This window comes from Lepisosteus platostomus, chromosome 25 (assembly GCF_059453375.1).
Source record: "Lepisosteus platostomus isolate fLepPlt1 chromosome 25, fLepPlt1.hap1, whole genome shotgun sequence".
Taxonomy (NCBI): domain Eukaryota; kingdom Metazoa; phylum Chordata; class Actinopteri; order Semionotiformes; family Lepisosteidae; genus Lepisosteus; species Lepisosteus platostomus.
The window spans coordinates 16,473,469-16,492,741 of NC_142635.1; the positions used below are offsets into that span (position 1 = coordinate 16,473,469).

At 57.7% G+C, this 19,273-nt stretch overlaps 1 protein-coding gene across 2 annotated transcripts; it reads left to right on the forward strand.

Annotated features, from left to right (window-relative positions):
• The first annotated feature begins 29 nt into the window (after positions 1-29).
• Positions 30-18,865, forward strand: alg9 (ALG9 alpha-1,2-mannosyltransferase). Of its 2 annotated transcripts, XR_015930176.1 has the most exons (16): positions 30-320; positions 1,671-1,806; positions 2,283-2,417; positions 3,188-3,258; positions 4,508-4,596; positions 5,016-5,151; positions 5,813-5,900; positions 6,046-6,151; positions 7,130-7,252; positions 8,932-9,086; positions 9,252-9,381; positions 9,476-9,623; positions 10,447-10,576; positions 14,305-14,435; positions 17,034-18,150; positions 18,188-18,865. XR_015930176.1 is itself a non-coding variant. In XM_088619443.1 (15 exons), exons 1-15 carry the CDS (start codon positions 175-177, stop codon positions 17,155-17,157), a joined length of 1,848 nt encoding a protein of 615 aa, XP_088475569.1. In that variant the 5' UTR covers positions 30-174; the 3' UTR covers positions 17,158-18,865. The 2 variants fall into 2 exon arrangements, 1 of the variants encoding a protein (XP_088475569.1); XM_088619443.1 differs by having other exon boundaries at positions 17,034-18,865.
• Positions 18,866-19,273: the final 408 nt, after the last annotated feature.

A 19,273-nucleotide genomic window follows, 5' to 3' on the forward strand; every position in this document is an offset into this window, starting at 1 on the left:
ATAAATAATGGTAAAACTGGAATTGCGTTATCGATCAATCCTGTGTAGTTTGTCCAATTGATGACGCTGTAGTATGGGCTGTACGTGTGCCCTTACTCAATATGGCCACCTGACAGTCCATTAGGGCCAACGGCTTTTGTGAGCGGCTGAAGCCGAGCTGTGCCAGTAGCAGACATGGCGGCGAGGGGTCTCCGGCAGAGAGTCAGGCGAGGAAGCAAGCAGGAAGCAAACAGCGGGAGCCCCAATGTCGGCAGCGACCCCAGGATCAGAGACGAAATCAAAGGATCGGAGGAGAGTAAAACCTCGGAAACCAGGAATGAGTGAGTGCCGCGATCTCTCGGTCTATGGCATCTCTCTGGCAGTGTCAGCAGCTCGCATCTGCAACTCCATTTAAGCTACCCGAGCAATCCCACTTCTCCAGTCTCGATTGCGGGTTTAACATTCAGTCAACGGCATCACGCCTGACTTAGAGATCGGGCTCCGTGCTTTCAGGAGGAGACGCTGAATCGTGCTGAACATCTGGAAAAGAAACGCGCACCGCTCGTTTTGGTCTCTTTTCATTCATTGCGAAGCTGCCTCTGCACAACACGTAGCCGCGCACCCGTGCGCTCTGGCAGCCGGGAAGAACACGTCACCCCTGCCGTGCGCGCAGAGGTGTGCAGGTGCTGGCGGTGTCGGGCTGTGAAGATCACGATCAGAGGGTTCCTCCCTGACCCGTGCTTCGGTTCGGTTGATTTGTCGTATGCGCAAGTGCCATGAAATGCTTATTTGCATGTGTGCCCCGATACTAAGACGTTAAGGAATCACCAAAACATAAACACAGAAAAGCAGCAACAACAACAAGTTAATAACACCCAAAAAGTCAGACAAGCAGTGTGAGAAGAAAAAATGAGTAGCTGGTGTGTGGGGAGCGGACTGGAGCATCATCCAGGTGGGGCTGCACACTGGTGGGGGTGGAGGGGATCCCCATGACCTGTAAAGAGCTCTGAGTGGAGGGTCCAGGAAAAGAGCTATATAAGTGTGTGGAATTATTATTAGTTCAGTAATCTGACAGTTTGTGGGAAGAAACTGTCTCTGAATCTGGAAGTCCGTGCCTTTATGCTCACTTACCAGGGGGCAGGAGGGAGAAAAGTGAGGAACTGTGACCGTCGGGGGTCCGCGCGGGCTCGTGCCCTCCGCCACCCGTTTCCTCCCGCCACACCTGGGGAGCCAACCCGGGTCTCCGGCGGAACGCACCAGAGAGCCAGCCGGGGGAGCTAAAGGAGACCCCCCCCAGCCCAGGGCGATGACGTCACCGTATCCGAACTAGCTCCGCTACACAAGCAGGCTGGCAGGTCTGCGTATCCTGTCCAGCTGTGCGGCGAGTGAATTAAGAGAGGGAGGTGTAGCACAGCACACAGAAGCAGTGGTACAAGTCTGTCGAGGGGCGCTGTCAATCTGGGGCACACCAGGGTGCCGAGGGAGAACTGCGGAGATCGGTGGGCCTGTCCTCACCCCCGAGCTGCCCCAGCCAGTGTGCGTGAGCTCCTGGGGTACTAGTGCAAGTTCCAGGCCTGTGGCAGTCGCCTCACTAGGATACAATCACAGGTCTTGTAACACTCTGTGCCTGCTGGTCCCCCGCGCCGCGTCTGTCCCTTTCACCCGTCTCTCTGTGTCTCCCCCTCCTGCAGGGGCTCCAGCAGGGCGGGGCAGGTGTGGGCGCCAGAGGGCTCCACGGCCTTCAAGTGCCTGGTCTCCGCCCGCTTCTGCGCCGCGCTGCTCAGCAACATCTCCGACTGCGACGAGACCTTCAACTACTGGGAGCCCGTGGGTACCGCCACCCCGCCGCAGGGCTCCTGACTCCTGCTGCCTGCCCCTGGCTCTCACAGGGCGGGGCTCACGCCAGCTCACGACGGCTCACGCCAACTCACGACGGCTCACGCCAGTTCATGCCAGTTCACGCCAGTTCACGCCGGCTCACGACGGCTCACACCAGTTCACGCCAGCTCACGCCATCAATTTAAACTACCTAGATTCAAGTGCAGTAGAAATAAGTTCTCCTTTAGAATCTTTTATTCCCAAGGCTATTAACCTGCTTAATGTGAACAATTGATTGTATATTTTATTGCATTTATGTTTATTTTCTTTCTTTTTCATCATACATGTAATGTATTATTTGTTCATGTGTTCATGTTGTGTTAACTGTATTGTGCATTGTGTTTACCTACCTGCAAAGCAAATTTCCCATCTGGGACACTAAAAGGAAGTACAGTGCAGTAAGTCATGTGTCTCCTCCCTCCTAGACCCACTTCCTGCTGTACGGGAAGGGCATGCAGACCTGGGAGTACTCGCCCACGTACGCCATCCGCTCCTACGCCTACCTGTGGCTCCACGCCCTCCCGGCCTGCTTCCACGCCAGGATCCTGCAGACCAACAAGGTGAGCGCCCCCTGCAGGGCAACAGGGTGAGAGGCCCATATAGACCAACAGGTGAGCGCCCCCTGCAGGGCAACAGGGTGAGAGGCCCACATAGACCAACAGGTGAGCGCCCCCTGCAGGCCGACAGGGTGAGAGGCCCATAAAGACCAACAGGTGAGCGCCCCCTGCAGGCCGACAGGGTGAGAGGCCCATATAGACCAACAGGGGAGCGCCTCCTGCAGGGCAACAGGGTGAGAGGCCCATATAGACCAACAGGGGAGCGCCCCCTGCAGGCCCACAGTGTGAGAGGCCCATATAGACCAACAGGGGAGCGCCCCCTGCAGGGCAACAGAGTGAGAGGCCCATATAGACCAACAGGGGAGCGCCCCCTGCAGGCCCACAGGGTGAGAGGCCCATATAGACCAACAGGGGAGCGCCCCCTGCAGGCCCACAGGGTGAGAGGCCCATATAGACCAACAGGGGAGCGCCCCCTGCAGGCCCACAGGGTGAGAGGCCCATATAGACCAACAGGGGAGCGCCCCCTGCAGGGCAACAGGGTGAGTGGCTCACAGGGCAGCAGAGAGGACACCGTGTTGCACCAGGAGCTCAGGCTCTCCCCCTTGCTGTGGCCCTCGCGGTGTCCCTCGCTCTGGAGCCCAGATCCCCCTCCCAGCTGTCCCCGACGGATCCGGCGCCCCCTGCAGGTCGGGTCTCGGGAGAGGCCAGGCTCCGGCTCCAGGGGCTCCCCCTCCCCTGCCTCCCTCTGACAGTCCGCTCTGCTCCCTTCGCAGGTCCTGGTCTTCTACTTCCTGCGCTGCCTGCTGGCCTTCGCCTGCTGCGTCTGTGAGCTCTACTTCTACAAGTCAGTGAGGACCCCCGCCACACCCCCCACTACACCACTGAACACAGGAATGGTCACACACGAGCTGGTCCGGCTGGTGCCCGGCAGCGAGTCGATCCCAGCTGGGTCTTAAAGGGAACTGCAGTCCCAGTTTCTCAGACCGCTTCTCCAATCTCGGTCACAAAATAAACCACAAATCATAAATGACGAATTTCAAATCAATCGCAAAATCGTAAGCTTTGCGAGAGCGTTGTGAGTCACCATGTTGTCGGAAAGCTCACCACGGTCTCGCCACGGGTGAGAGTGAGTTTGTGAGAATTGTGACAAGAGGCGGCCCTTCCTGCTCACTAGTCCCTGCACTGAATGATGTGATGGGATGGACGAGTGAATATGTACAGGTTGTGCAGCAGAAATGTTCAAACATGAGTTAACAAGTAGTATTTGTTAGCAAGCCTGTCTCGAAATCAAAAACAATATTTCAATTCAATTAAACTTTATTTGTCATTATAGGGGTGCAAAGTAAAGTGAAAAGTGTTTCTCATTAGTCTCTCAGGTGCAGTATATAAATAGAACAGAAGACAAGACAATAGACAGTAACACAATAACAATGACAATGTAAACAACAGTATGATGCCAGTGCAAAATCGTCAAAAACTGCAAATACGCAAACGGAGAAAAGTATACAAACAGGACAAAAACAGTGCAAAAGTAGTTCGGGGAACAGTGCAAAAATAATAGGGTTAGAGTTAATAAATAGTACAACTCAACTAGTACAGTTTTAAGTACAATTTCAGCTTACAGTACATTGAGTTGTCGTGTATGTAGTGGTGTAGGAGCACAGTCATTGTGGGTACAGGAAGAAGAGAGGAGAGATCAGAGTATGATGGGAGGGAGTGGGGGCGTCACCAGCTTGACGGCTCTGAGGAAGAAGCTATTTTGGGCCCCCGAGCAAGGCCCTTAACCCCAGCTGCTCCAGGGGCGCTGTATAAATGGCTGCCCCTGCACTCTGACCCCCAGCTTCTCTCTCTGTCTGTGTGTCTCATGGAGAGCAAGCTGGGGTCTGCGAAAAGACAAATTCTTAATGCAAGAAATTGTATAGGGCCAATAAAGTGATCTTATCTCTTCTTCTTGGGTTCTCTTGTGTCCTTTGACGTGTATTTCGCTGTTGGTCTTGAAGGCCTCCACGTTGGTCAGGCCCCTGGGCGAGCAGCTGCCCTCTGCCCTGCCCCTGCAGGCCCTCACCCTGTGCCCTGTGTTCTGTGTGCCGCAGGGCCGTGTGCAAGAAGTTCGGGCTCCACGTGGGCCGCCTCATGCTGGCGTTTCTGGTGCTGAGCGCGGGGATGTTCTGCTCGGCCGCAGGTAGGGCGTGGCTGGTCTCGTCTGGGGGGAGGGTGGGGGTGGGCAGGGCCGATGCCCCCAGCGCTGAAGCTGGTCAGCCAGCCCGTGGCCAACACCCGGCACGAAACCGAGCCCTCACAAACACGGCAGTATCTGTCGTCCTCGGGAGCTCATCCTGGTTTATTTTTTGCTCTTTGACCCGGAAAGCTTTGTGCTGCTCAGCTCCCTGAGCTAAACCGGAGTTAGCCGGTGCCCAGTGTTCAGAGTCATCACGAGATCCTGTGGGGGAGCTGTCCTGGCTCTCTCTCTCTGCCAGGACGCCCTGCTTTCAGGTCGTGTTTTTCAGAAATGTGCCGGAATCGTTGCCTCTTTCCTCTCTCTGTCTGGACGCCGAGCTGCGGGCTGACCTGTGCGCTCTTGTCTGGTCTCTGTGTCCCCAGCCTACCTGCCGAGCAGCTTCTGCATGTACTGCACCCTGGTGGCCATGACAGGCTGGTTCCAGGACCGGCCGGGGGTGGCCGTGCTGGGGGTGGCCGCCGGGGCCCTCGTGGGGTGGCCCTTCAGTGCCCTGCTGGGGTGAGTGTACCGGCCTGCACTGGCACTGTCGCTGGGGGGGCCAGACTGGGTCTCCCAAGAAGCACATGGACACACACACAGGCAGGAGTGAGAACCCCAGCTGTCTCCCCTGGCTGCTCATCACAAATTCCGTGTGGAACGTTTTAATAATAACTCCTTACTCTTATAGCGCGCTTTTCTGGACACTCCACTCAGAGCTCTTTACAGGTCATGGGGATCCCCTCCACCCCCACCAGTGTGTACCCCCACCTGGATGATACCCCAGTCCTCTCCCCCCACACCAGCTCTCAGTGGGGAGGAGAGCAGAGTGATGAGGCCAGTTCAGAGATGGGGATTATTAGGAGGCCATGACTGGTAAAGGCCATTGGGGCTGCCAGCCGGGAGCTGCAGGGTGACATGGCTGCTGGCTGCTGGCACATTCTTTCTTATTGAAGACGATCAGTTCGCCCACAGCAAAAAGTTAAAAACACTGCAGCAGTCTGGGCTTGAGCACATCGAGGGTGGCAGGCAAGAGGGGGTTGGGGGAGGTGGAGCCCCCCTCCTGGCCGCGTGGGGTGGGCCCCGAGAGAGAGCTGCCCTCGCTGGGCTGGGCACACCGACTGGACAGAAGGAGCTCCCCCCGGCCGCGACCTTTGACCCTGGTCCCTCCTGTCCCCCCCAGGCTCCCCATCGCCTTCGACCTGCTGCTGCTGCGCAGGAGGTGGAGGAGCTTCCTCTCCTGGACGCTGCTGGCCCTGGCGCTGCTCCTGGTAAGGCCGCTGGACCTGCGTACAGGGCAGGAGCTCGCTGCCCGGCCGGGGGGGGCGCTGTCCCGCGCTGTAGCCTTGTACCGCTGCTCCGGCGAAGCCGCCCCCCTCCTCTCGTGTCAGACAGCGCGCTCTCTTCTCTGCTCAGGTCCCTGTGGTGGTGCTGGACAGTCACTACTACGGCAAGCTGGTGATCGCCCCTCTCAACATCGTCCTCTACAACGTCTTCACCCCCCATGGGCCCGACCTATACGGTGAGGGCTTTATTTGTGTTCCTTTTTTCGAGTTCTTTAGACGTTTGCCATGACGGAACTATTATAAATAACTCTACCAGCCTGCTGCAGGACTCTTTTTCCCCACGGGGCACGGAAAACTGTAATTAGAGGGAATGGCCACAGGAGGGCAGGACGGAGGCTATAGTGATCGACCGCAAAATATCAGCGTCGAGCCTGCGAGCTGTAATTCTGAGACACAGCCACAAGAGGGCAGCGTCGAGCTTTGGGCGAGCACAGCGCAGGGCTTCCCGTCTCTGCCCCAGTCCGCCCTACAGTACCTGCAGCTGACTGTACTTAGCAGAGGAGCCTGAGCAGTGGTGGGTTTCTGCAGCGACCTCGTCCTGCAGTTTCTCCATCTCCTCCAGATTCTGTGTAGGATGAGTGTGGTGACTGTGGGAGACACAGTCAGCTCAGCGTGGGGGTCTCAGGTTCACCTCCCAGTCTCTCCTATAAAAGCCGGATGGTGAAAAAAACTTGTTGATCCGCAGTCTGACTCCCTGTCTGCTGGGTGTGGCCCCTCGGAATTTGGAGAGCGAGAGTTTTAAGGTTTGGGATTGACGTTGGGGAACAGGGAGCGATGGTACCCCAATCTTGAGCCTGTTACCCTGCAGCTGGAGTGAGAACCCCATCTGTCTCCCCTGGCTGTTTGCTATGAATTCCCTGAGGACTGTTCTTCTTGTTGGAGACGAGTACAGGCATCTTTTTTTCCTCGCGACATATCCCATGATGCCCGTTAGTATCGTCCGTGTCAGGCCCTGTGTGAGGCGCAAGGGCAGCGTCAGCAGGCTGTGTGGGAGAGCTGCTGAAGAGTCAGATTGCTCTTGTGTTTTTCTTCCCGAACTACGGTTGTTTGCCGTGACCTCTGAGTGTTCGCGCTTGAACAGCCTCGGTCCCGGTGCAGCAGGTCAGGGAGCAGCTGCAGGAAAGTCAAGGTCTGCTCTGTGTGTGTGCTTGCAGGCACAGAGCCCTGGCATTACTACTTCGTGAACGGCTTCCTGAACTTCAACCTGGTGTTCGTGCTGGCGCTGCTGGCCCTGCCCCTGACCGCGATCATGGAGGCCTTGCTGCACCGCTTCAACGGTAGGGATACCGGATACCGGATACCGGATACCGGATACCGGCCACAGAATCCCAGTGTGGATCTCTCACTGCTCTCTTGATCATGCACAGCTCAACCCTGGTGTCCAGGGCTGTGAGGGGTCAGTGTGTCCAGGGCTGTGAGGGGTCAGTGTGTCCAGGGCTGTGAGGGGTCAGTGTGTCCGGGGCTGTGAGGGGTCAGTGTGTCTGGCACTGTGAGGGGTCAGTGTGTCCGGAACTGTGAGGGGTCAGTGAGTCCAGGGCTGTGAGGGGTCAGTGTGTCCGGGGCTGTGGGGGGTCAGTGAGTCCAGGGCTGTGAGGGGTCAGTGTGTCCGGGGCTGTGGGGGGTCAGTGAGTCCAGGGCTGTGAGGGGTCAGTGTGTCCGGGGCTGTGAGGGGACAGTGTGTCCGGGGCTGTGAGGGGTCAGTGAGTCCGGGGCTGTGAGGGGTCAGTGTGTCCGGGGCTGTGAGGGGTCAGTGTGTCCGGGGCTGTGAGGGGACAGTGTGTCCGGGGCTGTGGGGGGTCAGTGTGTCTGGCACTGTGGGGGGTCAGTGTGTCCGGAACTGTGAGGGGACAGTGTGTCCGGGGCTGTGAGGGGTCAGTGTGTCCAGGGCTGTGAGGGGTCAGTGTGTCCGGGGCTGTGGGGGGTCAGTGTGTCTGGCACTGTGGGGGGTCAGTGTGTCCGGAACTGTGAGGGGACAGTGTGTCCGGGGCTGTGAGGGGTCAGTGTGTCCAGGGCTGTGAGGGGTCAGTGTGTCCGGGGCTGTGGGGGGTCAGTGTGTCCAGAACTGTGAGGGGACAGTGTGTCCGGGGCTGTGAGGGGTCAGTGTGTCCAGGGCTGTGAGGGGTCAGTGTGTCCGGGGCTGTGAGGGGTCAGTGTGTCCGGGGCTGTGAGGGGTCAGTGTGTCCGGGGCTGTGAGGGGTCAGTGTGTCTGGCACTGTGGGGGGTCAGTGTGTCCGGGGCTGTGAGGGGTCAGTGAGTCCGGGGCTGTGGGGGGTCAGTGTGTCTGGCACTGTGGGGGGTCAGTGAGTCCGGGGCTGTGAGGGGTCAGTGTGTCCGGGGCTGTGGGGGGTCAGTGTGTCCGGAACTGTGAGGGGTCAGTGTGTCCAGGGCTGTGAGGGGTCAGTGTGTCTGGCACTGTGGGGGGTCAGTGTGTCCAGAACTGTGAGGGGACAGTGTGTCCGGGGCTGTGAGGGGTCAGTGTGTCCGGGGCTGTGGGGGGTCAGTGTGTCTGGCACTGTGGGGGGTCAGTGTGTCCGGAACTGTGAGGGGTCAGTGAGTCCAGGGCTGTGAGGGGTCAGTGAGTCCAGGGCTGTGAGGGGTCAGTGTGTCCGGGGCTGTGAGGGGTCAGTGAGTCCAGGGCTGTGAGGGGACAGTGTGTCCGGGGCTGTGAGGGGTCAGTGAGTCCAGGGCTGTGAGGGGACAGTGTGTCCGGGGCTGTGAGGGGTCAGTGAGTCCAGAACTGTGAGGGGACAGTGTGTCCGGGGCTGTGAGGGATCAGTGAGTCCAGGGCTGTTGGGGGTCAGTGTGTCCAGTGTTGTTTTGGACATTAAGTCAAGCTCAATAAGGTCCCGTGGAGAAGGAGCCTGGCAGCCTGGCGGTGGGAGAGAAGAGGCCTCGTCTTGTGAGAGCAGCAGAGTGCCTCAGTGTGACCTGTGTGTGTGTGTGTCTCTCTTTCCAGTGCAGAACCTGGGCCGGCCCTACTGGCTCACCCTGTCACCCATGTACATCTGGATGCTGGTGTTCTTCACACGCCCCCACAAGGAGGAGCGCTTCCTGTTTCCCATCTACCCCCTCATCTGCCTGTGCGGAGCTGTGGCGCTGTCGTCCCTGCAGGTGGGTCAGGGAGAGGAGCGCGAGGAGGGAGACGGAACGGGCAGGACACGAGAAAACGACCTGCCTGGGGCCGCTGCAGGTGTCCTCTCTCTCCCGGGGCATCACGGGGGGCGGGCTGCCCGCTCGTGCCCTCTGACCCCGGCCTGTGTCCTCTCCGCCTTTCAGAAGTGCTACCACTTCCTGTTCCAGCGGTACCGCCTGGAGCACTACACAGTGTCCTCCCACTGGCTGGCCCTGGGCTGCGTCCTGCTGTCCTCCCTGCTGTCTCTCTCGCGCTCCGTCGCCCTGTTCCGAGGTGAGGCTGCCGGCGCCGCCCACGCCCGCCTGCCCGCGGGCGCCCGCCCCCAGCTCTGTCGTAACGCCCCCCTGTCCGTCCTGTGCACCCACAGGGTACCACGCTCCCCTCGACCTGTACCCAGAATTCCACCGCATCGCCAAGGACCCCAGCATCCACACGGTGCCCGAGGGCAGGCCGGTCAGCGTGTGTGTGGGCAAGGAGTGGCACCGCTTCCCCAGCAGCTTCCTGCTGCCCGACAAGTGAGTCGCACCTGGGGGAGAGTGTGTGTGTGTGTGTGTGTGTGTGTGAGCCTGGGGGAGTGTGTGTGTGAGAGTCTGGGGGAGTGTGTGAGTGTGTGTGTGAGAGTCTGGGGGAGTGTGTGAGTGTGTGTGTGAGAGTCTGGGGGAGTGTATGTGTGTGTGAGAGATTCTGGGGGAGTGTGTGAGTGTGTGAGATTCTGGGGGAGTGTGTGTGTGAGAGTGTGAGAGTCTGGGGGAGTGTGTGTGTGTGTGTGAGATTCTGGGGGAGTGTGTGTGTGTGTGTGAGATTCTGGGGGAGTGTGTGTGTGTATGTGTGTTTCGTGAGAGAGTCTGGGGGAGTGTGTGTGTGTGTGAGAGAGATTCTGGGGGAGTGTGTGTGTGAGAGTGTGAGAGTCTGGGGGAGTTCGTGTGTGTGTGAGATTCTGGGGGAGTGTGTGTGTGAGAGTGTGAGAGTCTGGGGGAGTGTGTGTGTGTGTGAGAGTCTGGGGGAGTGTGTGTGTGAGAGTGTGAGAGTCTGGGGGAGTGTGTGTGTGTGTGTGAGAGTCTGGGGGAGTGTGTGTGTGAGAGTGTGAGATTCTAGGGGAGTGTGTGTGTGAGAGAGAGAGTCTGGGGGAGTGTATGTGTGTGTGAGAGAGATTCTGGGGGAGTGTGTGTGTGAGAGTGTGAGAGTCTGGGGGAGTGTGTGTGTGAGAGTGTGAGAGTCTGGGGGAGTGTGTGTGTGAGAGAGAGAGTCTGGGGGAGTGTGTTCCTCAGTTGCTCACCCGGAGGTTGTTCCTCTGTGTCCTGGTGACACTCCGGCCTCCCTGTCTGCTCTGTGTCTCAGCTGGCATCTGCAGTTCATCCAGTCGGAGTTCCGGGGACAGCTGCCCCAGCCGTACCCCCAGGGCCCCCGCGCCACGCAGACGGTGCCTGAGCACGTGAACGACCAGAACCTGGAGGAGCCCTCCCGATACGTGAGTCCGGCCGCCGGGCCCCCCAGTGCAGCACGAGGGGCTGCATGCAAACCGGGGTCATTCAGCCCGTGCCCCCCCAGCCCCCCACGCGCGTGCCGCCTGCTCTTGCGCACCCTCTTCCTCGTCCCGCGGGGTGGGGGCTGCAGCCCTCTGCTCAGGGCTCGCCTGTCTGCCAGGTGTCGACCCCGGCCTGCGGGCGAAGCATTGCACCCTGGGTACCGTCTCGTGTGCACCTGCGGGGCGCCTCTCTTTGTGCTCTGTGTCCGAACGACCCCCTCCCCGGCGTTGTATCGTTTTGCAGCCTGCACCCCTGATTGCGCTCTGGGTTAACGCTGGGGGGCGCCCTGTCGATCGGACAGGCGGGCTGTTTGAGGCCGGCGCGGTCAGGCTGGAGCGCCAGAGCACCCCGATGGTGTAATATCGTGCTCTCCTGCGCCCCCTCGTCCGCTCGGCTCACGGATGCGCCACCGACCTAAATTAACACGCGATGGGGGAGAAAGGCGTTATATGAGCATGATTCACGGTGGGTTGAGAGTCCCGCACAGCCTGCAGGTGGCAGGGGGGTTAGTGACCAGGGGCCGTGCCCGCAGGGTCTGTCGTGGTGCCAGCGCTCATTCGCGCAGCGCGGCGTGCAGAGTCCGGGTCACACTGCCTGACCCTTCTACCTGGGTCTGCTTCTGAGACACAGGCGCAAAGGGAACAAGAAGAGAAAAGTTGTGCGTTTAAAGTTTTACTCCCAGAAAGCCTCCTGCCCCCCAGCCCCCCCTCCAGTGAGCAGTGAGTCATGGCTCCTGTTATAGGGCCCTGAGTATTTTTCTCATTTGCTGTTGTTGGTGTTGGAATCGCAGAGAATAGTTTTGTGTGCGTGTCTGAGTCACTGGATAGACAGCTTTCTCTCTGGGCCTGTGAGCTGAGCAGCAGGTATTTATGGTCCATTGACGTTGCCTGTCGTCATTGCGTTCAGGCTACAGTGAATCGGAGAAGCTGATCATCTTGCTGCTCCGCGATTCCCTGCTGTCCACACCCTGTTCTCCTGTCTGCTGCTCTGTGATTCCCTGCTGTCCACACCCTGTCCTCCTGTCTGCTGCTCTATGATTCCCTGCTGTCCACACCCTGTCCTCCTGTCTGCTGCTCTGTGATTCCCTGCTGTCCACACCCTGTTCTCCTGTCTGCTGCTCTGTGATTCCCTGCTGTCCACACCCTGTTCTCCTGTCTGCTGCTCCGCGATTCCCTGCTGTCCACACCCTGTTCTCCTGTCTGCTGCTCTGTGATTCCCTGCTGTCCACACCCTGTTCTCCTGTCTGCTGCTCTGTGATTCCCTGCTGTCCACACCCTGTCCTCCTGTCTGCTGCTCTGTGATTCCCTGCTGTCCACACCCTGTTTGCCTGTGTGCTTCTAAGACAGGCTAAAAGAACTGATCCTTTTTAGTCTTGTACAGAGAAGATTATGAGAGGGCCTGTCATGGGCAGTAACAAAGTCAAGCCATCAGACTTCTTCAGAACCAACAATGAAAAACAGACTAGAGGTCACAAGTGGAAACTACATGGAAGTGCATTAAAAACAGAGAACAGGTGGTGCTCCTTTGCCCAAAGGGTGGTGGGAGTGTGGAACAAGCTGTTCAGCCATGATCTTGAAGCTGATAATTTGGCTTCATGGCTGGATGAGATCATTGGAACAATTATCCGCTTACTACAGTTGTACTGAATCTGTGTACGAAAACATGTCTCAAACCTGCAATGCTGTGCCGTGGGAGATGGGTGTTTTGCTGTGTTTGGCGGAGGCCATGGTTTAATAGAAGCGCAGTAGGACAAGAGCAGACCTAGGAGCTTATAGAAAGTTGGTTTGACCAGTAAGCCTAGCAGCGAGTCTGTCAGTTTGAAAGTGAGTCACTGGAGGGAGCTATAAAAAGGTACCGGCTGAATGTGGTCTTATAGAATTGTCTCTGACCGTTTGAACAAACAGCACTGCCACTAGAGTCAGGCATTGCCTTTTGAATAGTACCTTCTACCCTTTGGCATTTGAAGAAAGAGATGTATGCTTTTTTATTTCTTCCTTCATTTCACATTGCTCCTTATTTCTTTCAGCAAATATTTGATTCATTTTTTATACTCAGAAATGAGTCATATGTCTTGAAGCTATAATCATCTGTCCCTTTGCAGAGCAGACAAGGTACAACACAGGAGCTCTGTCTGTGTGTCTACAGAACAGCACAGGCAACAGGAGCTCTGTCTGTGTGTCTACAGTACAGCACAGGCAACAGGAGCTCTGTCTGTGTGTCTACAGTACAGCACAGACAACAGGAGCTCTGTCTGTGTGTCTACAGTACAGCACAGCCAACAGGAGCTCTGTCTGTGTGTCTACAGTACAGCACAGGACAACAGGAGCTCTGTCTGTGTGTCTACAGTACAGCACAGCCAACAGGAGCTCTGTCTGTGTGTCTACAGTACAGCACAGGCAACAGGAGCTCTGTCTGTGTGTCTACAGTACAGCACAGGGCAACAGAGCTCTATATGTCTGGGTCCCTACACAGGTGCAGCAGATTCAGCAGATCCACCACAATGTCATTATCCTCAAAGTTACTTTCAATGCACCCCAATCCTACCACACTGTTATTGAGAAACAATAATGTTTTTAAAAAAAGCACTGGCAATGCTGATAGTCGTTTTATGCAATGAAAGGGAATGCTATTGGACAGCTCAGATCCCTTAGTCCAACCACATTGGGAAATGAAATATGTACTTGGGCATGAGGATTACCGGGATTTGACTTTAAAATGTTAAAAGTGGGAAAACACGTCATGACTGGGATCACGGGTGTGAGCGTCTGCAGTGGATCAGAGGCAGGAGGGAGAGAGGGTCCCGAGAGGCGGGGGGAATCGCCAAGAGCAGATTAGTACTTGAGTCACCTTGTCAGCACAGACCTGAAAATAGACACGGCCTCGGCTGTCACAGCAGACAGCTGGGGGCCGGAGCAGCGTGTTCCAGAGGTGTCTGGGTTGGAGCTGGAGGAGGGCAGCACATACAGTACAGGAAGCGCACTCCCACACTACGGACACAAACTCCCCTCCTGTCTCTGCGCTCTGCTAGACTCCCATTGTATAGCAGGTAGAGCCATTCCAGGGTTTACCCGAAACTTCAGCATTCTGCATCAAGGCCATCCTGCTGCTGCTTTGTACAAGCTCGGCCCCTTTCTTTGAGTGATGATGTCAGTATCCTATAAACCAGTACATGTACGAGAGCCAGCAGGTCTTAAACACAGGAAGGGACCCAAATGCCCTGAGCTGGGACAGGGCTCTAATCTGTTGTTTATCTGCCAGGGAAGATGCGCAGTTGTTGACCTCTGTGTCATGGCAGATGTGGCTGTGAGCTAGGTTCTACCTGCGGTGCCCGGATCTGGCCTGTGCATGTTTTGAAAACCCGAGATTGAAAAGGAGCGTTCGAGCTCTAAACGCAAGTCCAGGTTGCGCGTCTGCCAGTGTGTCCAGCGTGTGTCCAGCGTGTGTCCGGCGTGTGTCCGGCGTGTGTGTGGCTTGTGTCCGGTGCGTGTGCAGCGTGTGTCCAGTGTGTGTCTGGTGTGTGCACGGCGTGTCCAGTGTGTGTCCAGTGTGTGTGCAGCATGTCCAGTGTGTGTCCAGTGTGTGTGCAGCATGTCCAGTGTGTGTCCAGGTGGAGAGCGTGCAGTGTCCTGCTGTGTGACTATACTAGTGTTGACACGCTCGTCCTGCGCAGGTGGACATCAAGCAGTGCCACTACCTGGTGGACCTGGACACTGCGGCCGAAGCTCCTCGAGAGCCTCGCTACGCGGCCAACAAGGAGGAGTGGACTGTCATCGCCTACAAGCCCTTCCTGGACTCCGCCAGGTGAGCGGCTGCACTGACCACTGGACGTCCAGCCCAGTGCCCCAGGCGGGGTCAGACTCCCAGGAGCAGGGGTGGTGTCGAAGGTGCCTGCCTGGGCTGAGCGACAGTAAGAACCCCTCTCTCTGGAGCTCCGGCAGACAGCTGTGTCACAGGACAAGAGCAGAGATGTCAATACATACTGCACACATTCCTGCTGTGCCCTCCTCCTGTCTCTCTCTCCGCCTGCTCCTCTCCCTTTCCTCCTGCCCGTCTCCCTCTCTCTCCTCCTGCTCCTCTCCCTCTCCCCTCCTGCCCCTCTCTCTCTCTCCTTCTCCCTCTCTCTCTCTCCTCCTGTCCCTGTGTCTGTCCTGCTGCGCCCCTCCCTCTCTCCTCCTGCCCCTGTGTCTGTCCTGCTGCCCCTCTCCCTCTCTCTCTCCTCCTGCCCCCCTCCCTCTCTCCTCCTGTCCCTGTGTCTGTCCTGCTGCGCCCCTCCCTCTCTCCTCCTGTCCCTGTGTCTGTCCTGCTGCCCCTCTCTCTCTCTCCTCCTGTCCCTGTGTCTGTCCTGCTGCCCCACTCCCTCTCTCTCTCCTCCTGTCCCTGTGTCTGTCCTGCTGCGCCCCTCCCTCTCTCCTCCTGTCCCTGTGTCTGTCCTGCTGCGCCCCTCCCTCTCTCCTCCTGTCCCTGTGTCTGTCCTGCTGCCCCCCTCCCTCTCTCCTCCTGTCCCTGTGTCTGTCCTGCTGCCCCCCTCTCTCCTCCTGTCCCTGTGTCTGTCCTGCTGCCCCACTCCCTCTCTCTCTCCTCCTGTCCCTGTGTCTGTCCTGCTGCGCCCCTCCCTCTCTTCTCCAAGGTCACCCGGCAGCGCAGCAGCAGGCTGGACTGAGTGGTGGTTCCAGTTGGAAGGGAACAGCTGGAGCCTCTGTGTGGATGTTTAAAAGAAATTAGCTTTGAGAAGGAAGACAAGGACAAGCTGTTTCAGTCCCGTAGATCAGACCGGATCAGGGGGCTCCATGCAGAGCCGGTAATGAGCCAGCCCGCACCCCTCTGTTCCCACTTTTTCCAATAAACACCCCCCCCAAAACACACACGCACAAAGACGGTGTGATCAGAGTTCGGGGGGGAGTGTAGGCCTGACTTCATCTTTGGGGAAGGAGGGGGACGTGGGTTGCTATGGTGATAAAACTCGTTTCCATGCCTGCAAAGCACCTTGACAACTGAGCTGTTATTGATGCGCTCTCTCTCTCTCTCTTTAAACATCCCGCTGTGTGTGCGTGCATGTAGGTAGATGTGTGTTGCTTTGGGGAGGGTGGGAGGAGTGTGAGTTTGTGGGGAAGCAGGAAGATAAAGCGCTAGAATCGCCCGGCCTGGGAGCCCAGCGGGTCAGTGCGAGGAGCGCGAGGACAGTTCCTGCTCGCCCCCGACAGCTCTGCAGCGCCGGCCCCCCTGCAGACTCTCGCTCCTGTGCGCTAAAGAGAACCTTCAGTGCTTCCAAGAGGAGACGATACCGCCGAAAAACCCCCACCCCCCACGTGCACGCCTCCTGCAGCAAGGCCTCGTGGGACGGCTGGCGTCTCCCTGCTTGACGTCACCGAGTGCCAGCTCGGCCCCCTGGCTGCCTGCGCTGATAAATGGTGCCAGTAATTGAATTAGAATAGCGCTCTGAGCCGGGCAACTAATTATGCCACTCAGGCAGCTCATTCATGTCAGAGGTACCTTGTTCACCGAAGAGCCTACTGCTGCAGGAGGCTGTCACACAGCAAGCCCGGCAAGGGGAAATGTGTCCACAAGTCCACCAGGGAAAAGGGATCTGACTCTTTTAGCTCTAAAGCCATCCACAGGGGCTTCCATAGCTGCAGTGAAACAGTTGTTTTCTTGCAAGCATGTAAACCACTGTCTTTGATCGAGCGGTACTGCAGCTCGCAGACAGGCTGCGCAGCGCAGGCCCAGGGCACATCTCTCGCCTGCGCAGTGTGCGCAGACACACCGGCAGGACATGGTAATAGTGGGCGCCGCACGAAGGGGTTCCTCTTCTGACCTCCTCTTTCCGCAGTCCGCCTGTCAGGTCCCGTGCCCCTGTGTTCCCCGGGCTGCTGTCGTGGAGAGCAGTTCTACTGCCTCATCCAGCGGCTTAAGCTGCTGATAATTTAAAAAGACTTAGAAAGCCTGGTGAAACACTCTGCGGGGAGATGGGGCTGCAGACCCCTGGTCTAATCACTTCCCCAGCCTCCTGACCCTTATCTGCTGATAGACTGGCTTGTCATTAGGCTGCAGAAGACAGACCTGTTCTTCCCCAGACAGGAGCCCCTGGCTGCACAGCCCACCTGTGGCCACCAGAGGGAGCACCGCACTCACACTGTCCCCACCACCCCGGGCCAGGGGAGGCCACAGCGGCTCCTGTGTGCTGTCTTTGCAGCTCTGCAGTGTTTCCAAATGTCTCGCCTTCTTGTGTTCTTGCCCATCAATAAGAGAGCCCCTCTTCAGAAATCTGTCAGGGGGATAGCTGGTTTGATGGGATTTCATTTGTCTTGCTACGTCGTGTATTCCTTGTTTCACAGCCTGCTAGGGGAGTGTCAGCAAGGTGTGAAATCTAACCGTCGCTCTGAGTGTCCCTGTGCCCCGCAGGTCCTCTCGGCTGCTGCGGGCCTTCTTCGTGCCATACCTGTCCGATCAGCACACCAGCTACACCAGCTACGTCATCCTCAAGCCCAGGAGGCCCAAACCGGCCCGGAAACGGACTCAGCCCTGACTGCCTGCGCCCCCCGCCCCGGCCTCTCCTCCCTCTCCGCCCGCCAGCCTGCAGGGTGCCCCGTCTCGCCAGCGCGCAGGTCACTGGGGTGAGTGGGCGCTGGACTGGAGCGCTCCCTCTGCTGGGGTCCCCACGGGCTCCACACACGTCACAATACAGGGGTCCCCACGGGCTCCTCACATGTCCAATACAGGGGTTCCCACATGCTCTTCACACGTCAAAACACAGGGGTCCCCACAGGCTCCTCACATGTCCAATACAGGGGTCCCCACATGCTTTGCACATGTCAAATTACAGGGGTCCCCACTGGCCTGTCACACATCAAGTACAGGGGTCCCCACAGACTCCTCACACGTCAAATACAGGGGTCCCCACCGGCCTGTCATACATGAAATACAGGGGTCCCCACAGACTCCTCACATGTCCAATACAGGGGTCCCCACGGACTCCTCACATGTCCAATACAGGGGTCCCCACAGGCTCCTCAAATGTGAAATACAGGGGTCCCCACAGCCTGTCATACGTCAAATACAGGGGGTCCAGCTGACCAGTGCAGCACTCCTCTCCCCAGGGGGAGCTCTGAGCCACACGGCGCCCCCCCCCCAGCGCGCGGTCCTCGGGGAGGACTGGGTGGAGACGGGGGCGTGAATCGTGTGTCTTCTTCCGATCGCGAGCGGCCCTCCTCTCTGTGAGCGCGTGTGGGAGGGCGGGCCTGCGGCCAGTGGTCTGGAGGCCGTCTGCTTGTGTCCAGTGTTTTGAAGTTGTCGTTGCGCCGGCCCAGAGAACTCTCGGCGCTCCTGGGGCAGAGCTGAAACCCGCGGGGATGCGCCCGCTGCCCCAGAGGCCTCCTGGGGTTTTGCTGACTGGGAAGCGGTGTGTGACTGTGGAGCTGTGGAGCTCCCTGTCCGGCCTACATGTCGGGGTGAAACAGCAGCCACGGTTTCCAGGCACCCCTGAAGACCGCAGCGCCCCGCTCCTGTCCCATGATGCCCTGTCGGCGGTCATGGGCCGCCAACCTTTCCCTCGCCAGCAGCGGGAGCCGCACTCACGCGTACGCTGAGGGGGGGGGGGGGTCCGATTCTCTTTCATCCTTTCATTCCGGTTTGTTGCCACATTCCCACTTCGGTTGTCCTCCCAGCAGAGCTTATCCCTTCTGCTGCTGTTCCTTTTCCATTACAGTCAGACTGCGTTTGGGGGCGGGGAGGGGGGATAGAGAAGGAGGAAGAAAATGAGCATCCTGGAAGTCAGGTGACACACTATGGCTCCGTGGGCCTGCTTTCTCAGCACAAGAAATAAAAACCTATTGTGGGTTCTGGCCCAGCAACCCTGATGTAGAGGGTTTATCCTCTGACCCTGACTGTCCTGGGGGAGCTGCCTGGCAAAGAGAGTTCTGGAGGACAGGGCTCGACCCCAGCGGTCTCCTCCTCCCCCCTGGCCTCGGAGGGCCGTGCTCAGTGAGGGGGGTGGGGAGGTTTGGTGAAGAGTAATGGGTTATTCTGGGACTTTTTTCTCTATTTTTTCGGAGGGGGTTGGAGATTGTGTTTGACCTTCTGGCTGGGTAGCTGGGTTTTGGTAGGGGTGTCTGGTCATGCAGCCACTGAAGAGGGGAGAGGGCACCTCCTGTCAGTGTTTACATTCTGGGTGTCTGGTGTGTTGTACAGGAAAACCAAACAAGTGTTCAAATCAAATAAAAAAAGCCAAAATTAAATGTACGAGTCTCCATCTCTGAGCAGCTGTGTTCCTGTGTGTGTTTTTCCACAGTTCTGGTGCTTCCCTGTATAGTCACATTCCATGGCCAGTCTTGTTTTCATCTGGCTGATTGAGTGGGACGCAAAAGTAGATTTAATTAGCTAATTAATGGATGACCTTGGAAGGTTTTTGCTTCTGTCTCAACGTCAACCTTTTCAGCTCTTTTCCAAGTCACCTGGCTGCCCTCCTTGACAGCAGGTGAAGTCCTGTGACAATTCCAACACAGTCACCACTTTTGATCACACTCGAAACGTCAGTTCACTAAGGTTTTACTTGCTTTTGCAACTTGACAGTGCTAAATCTCCCCCAAGCACATACTTTCTCTCCTCTGTCCCACCGAGCAGGTGCTCAGGGCCCCTGCCTGTGT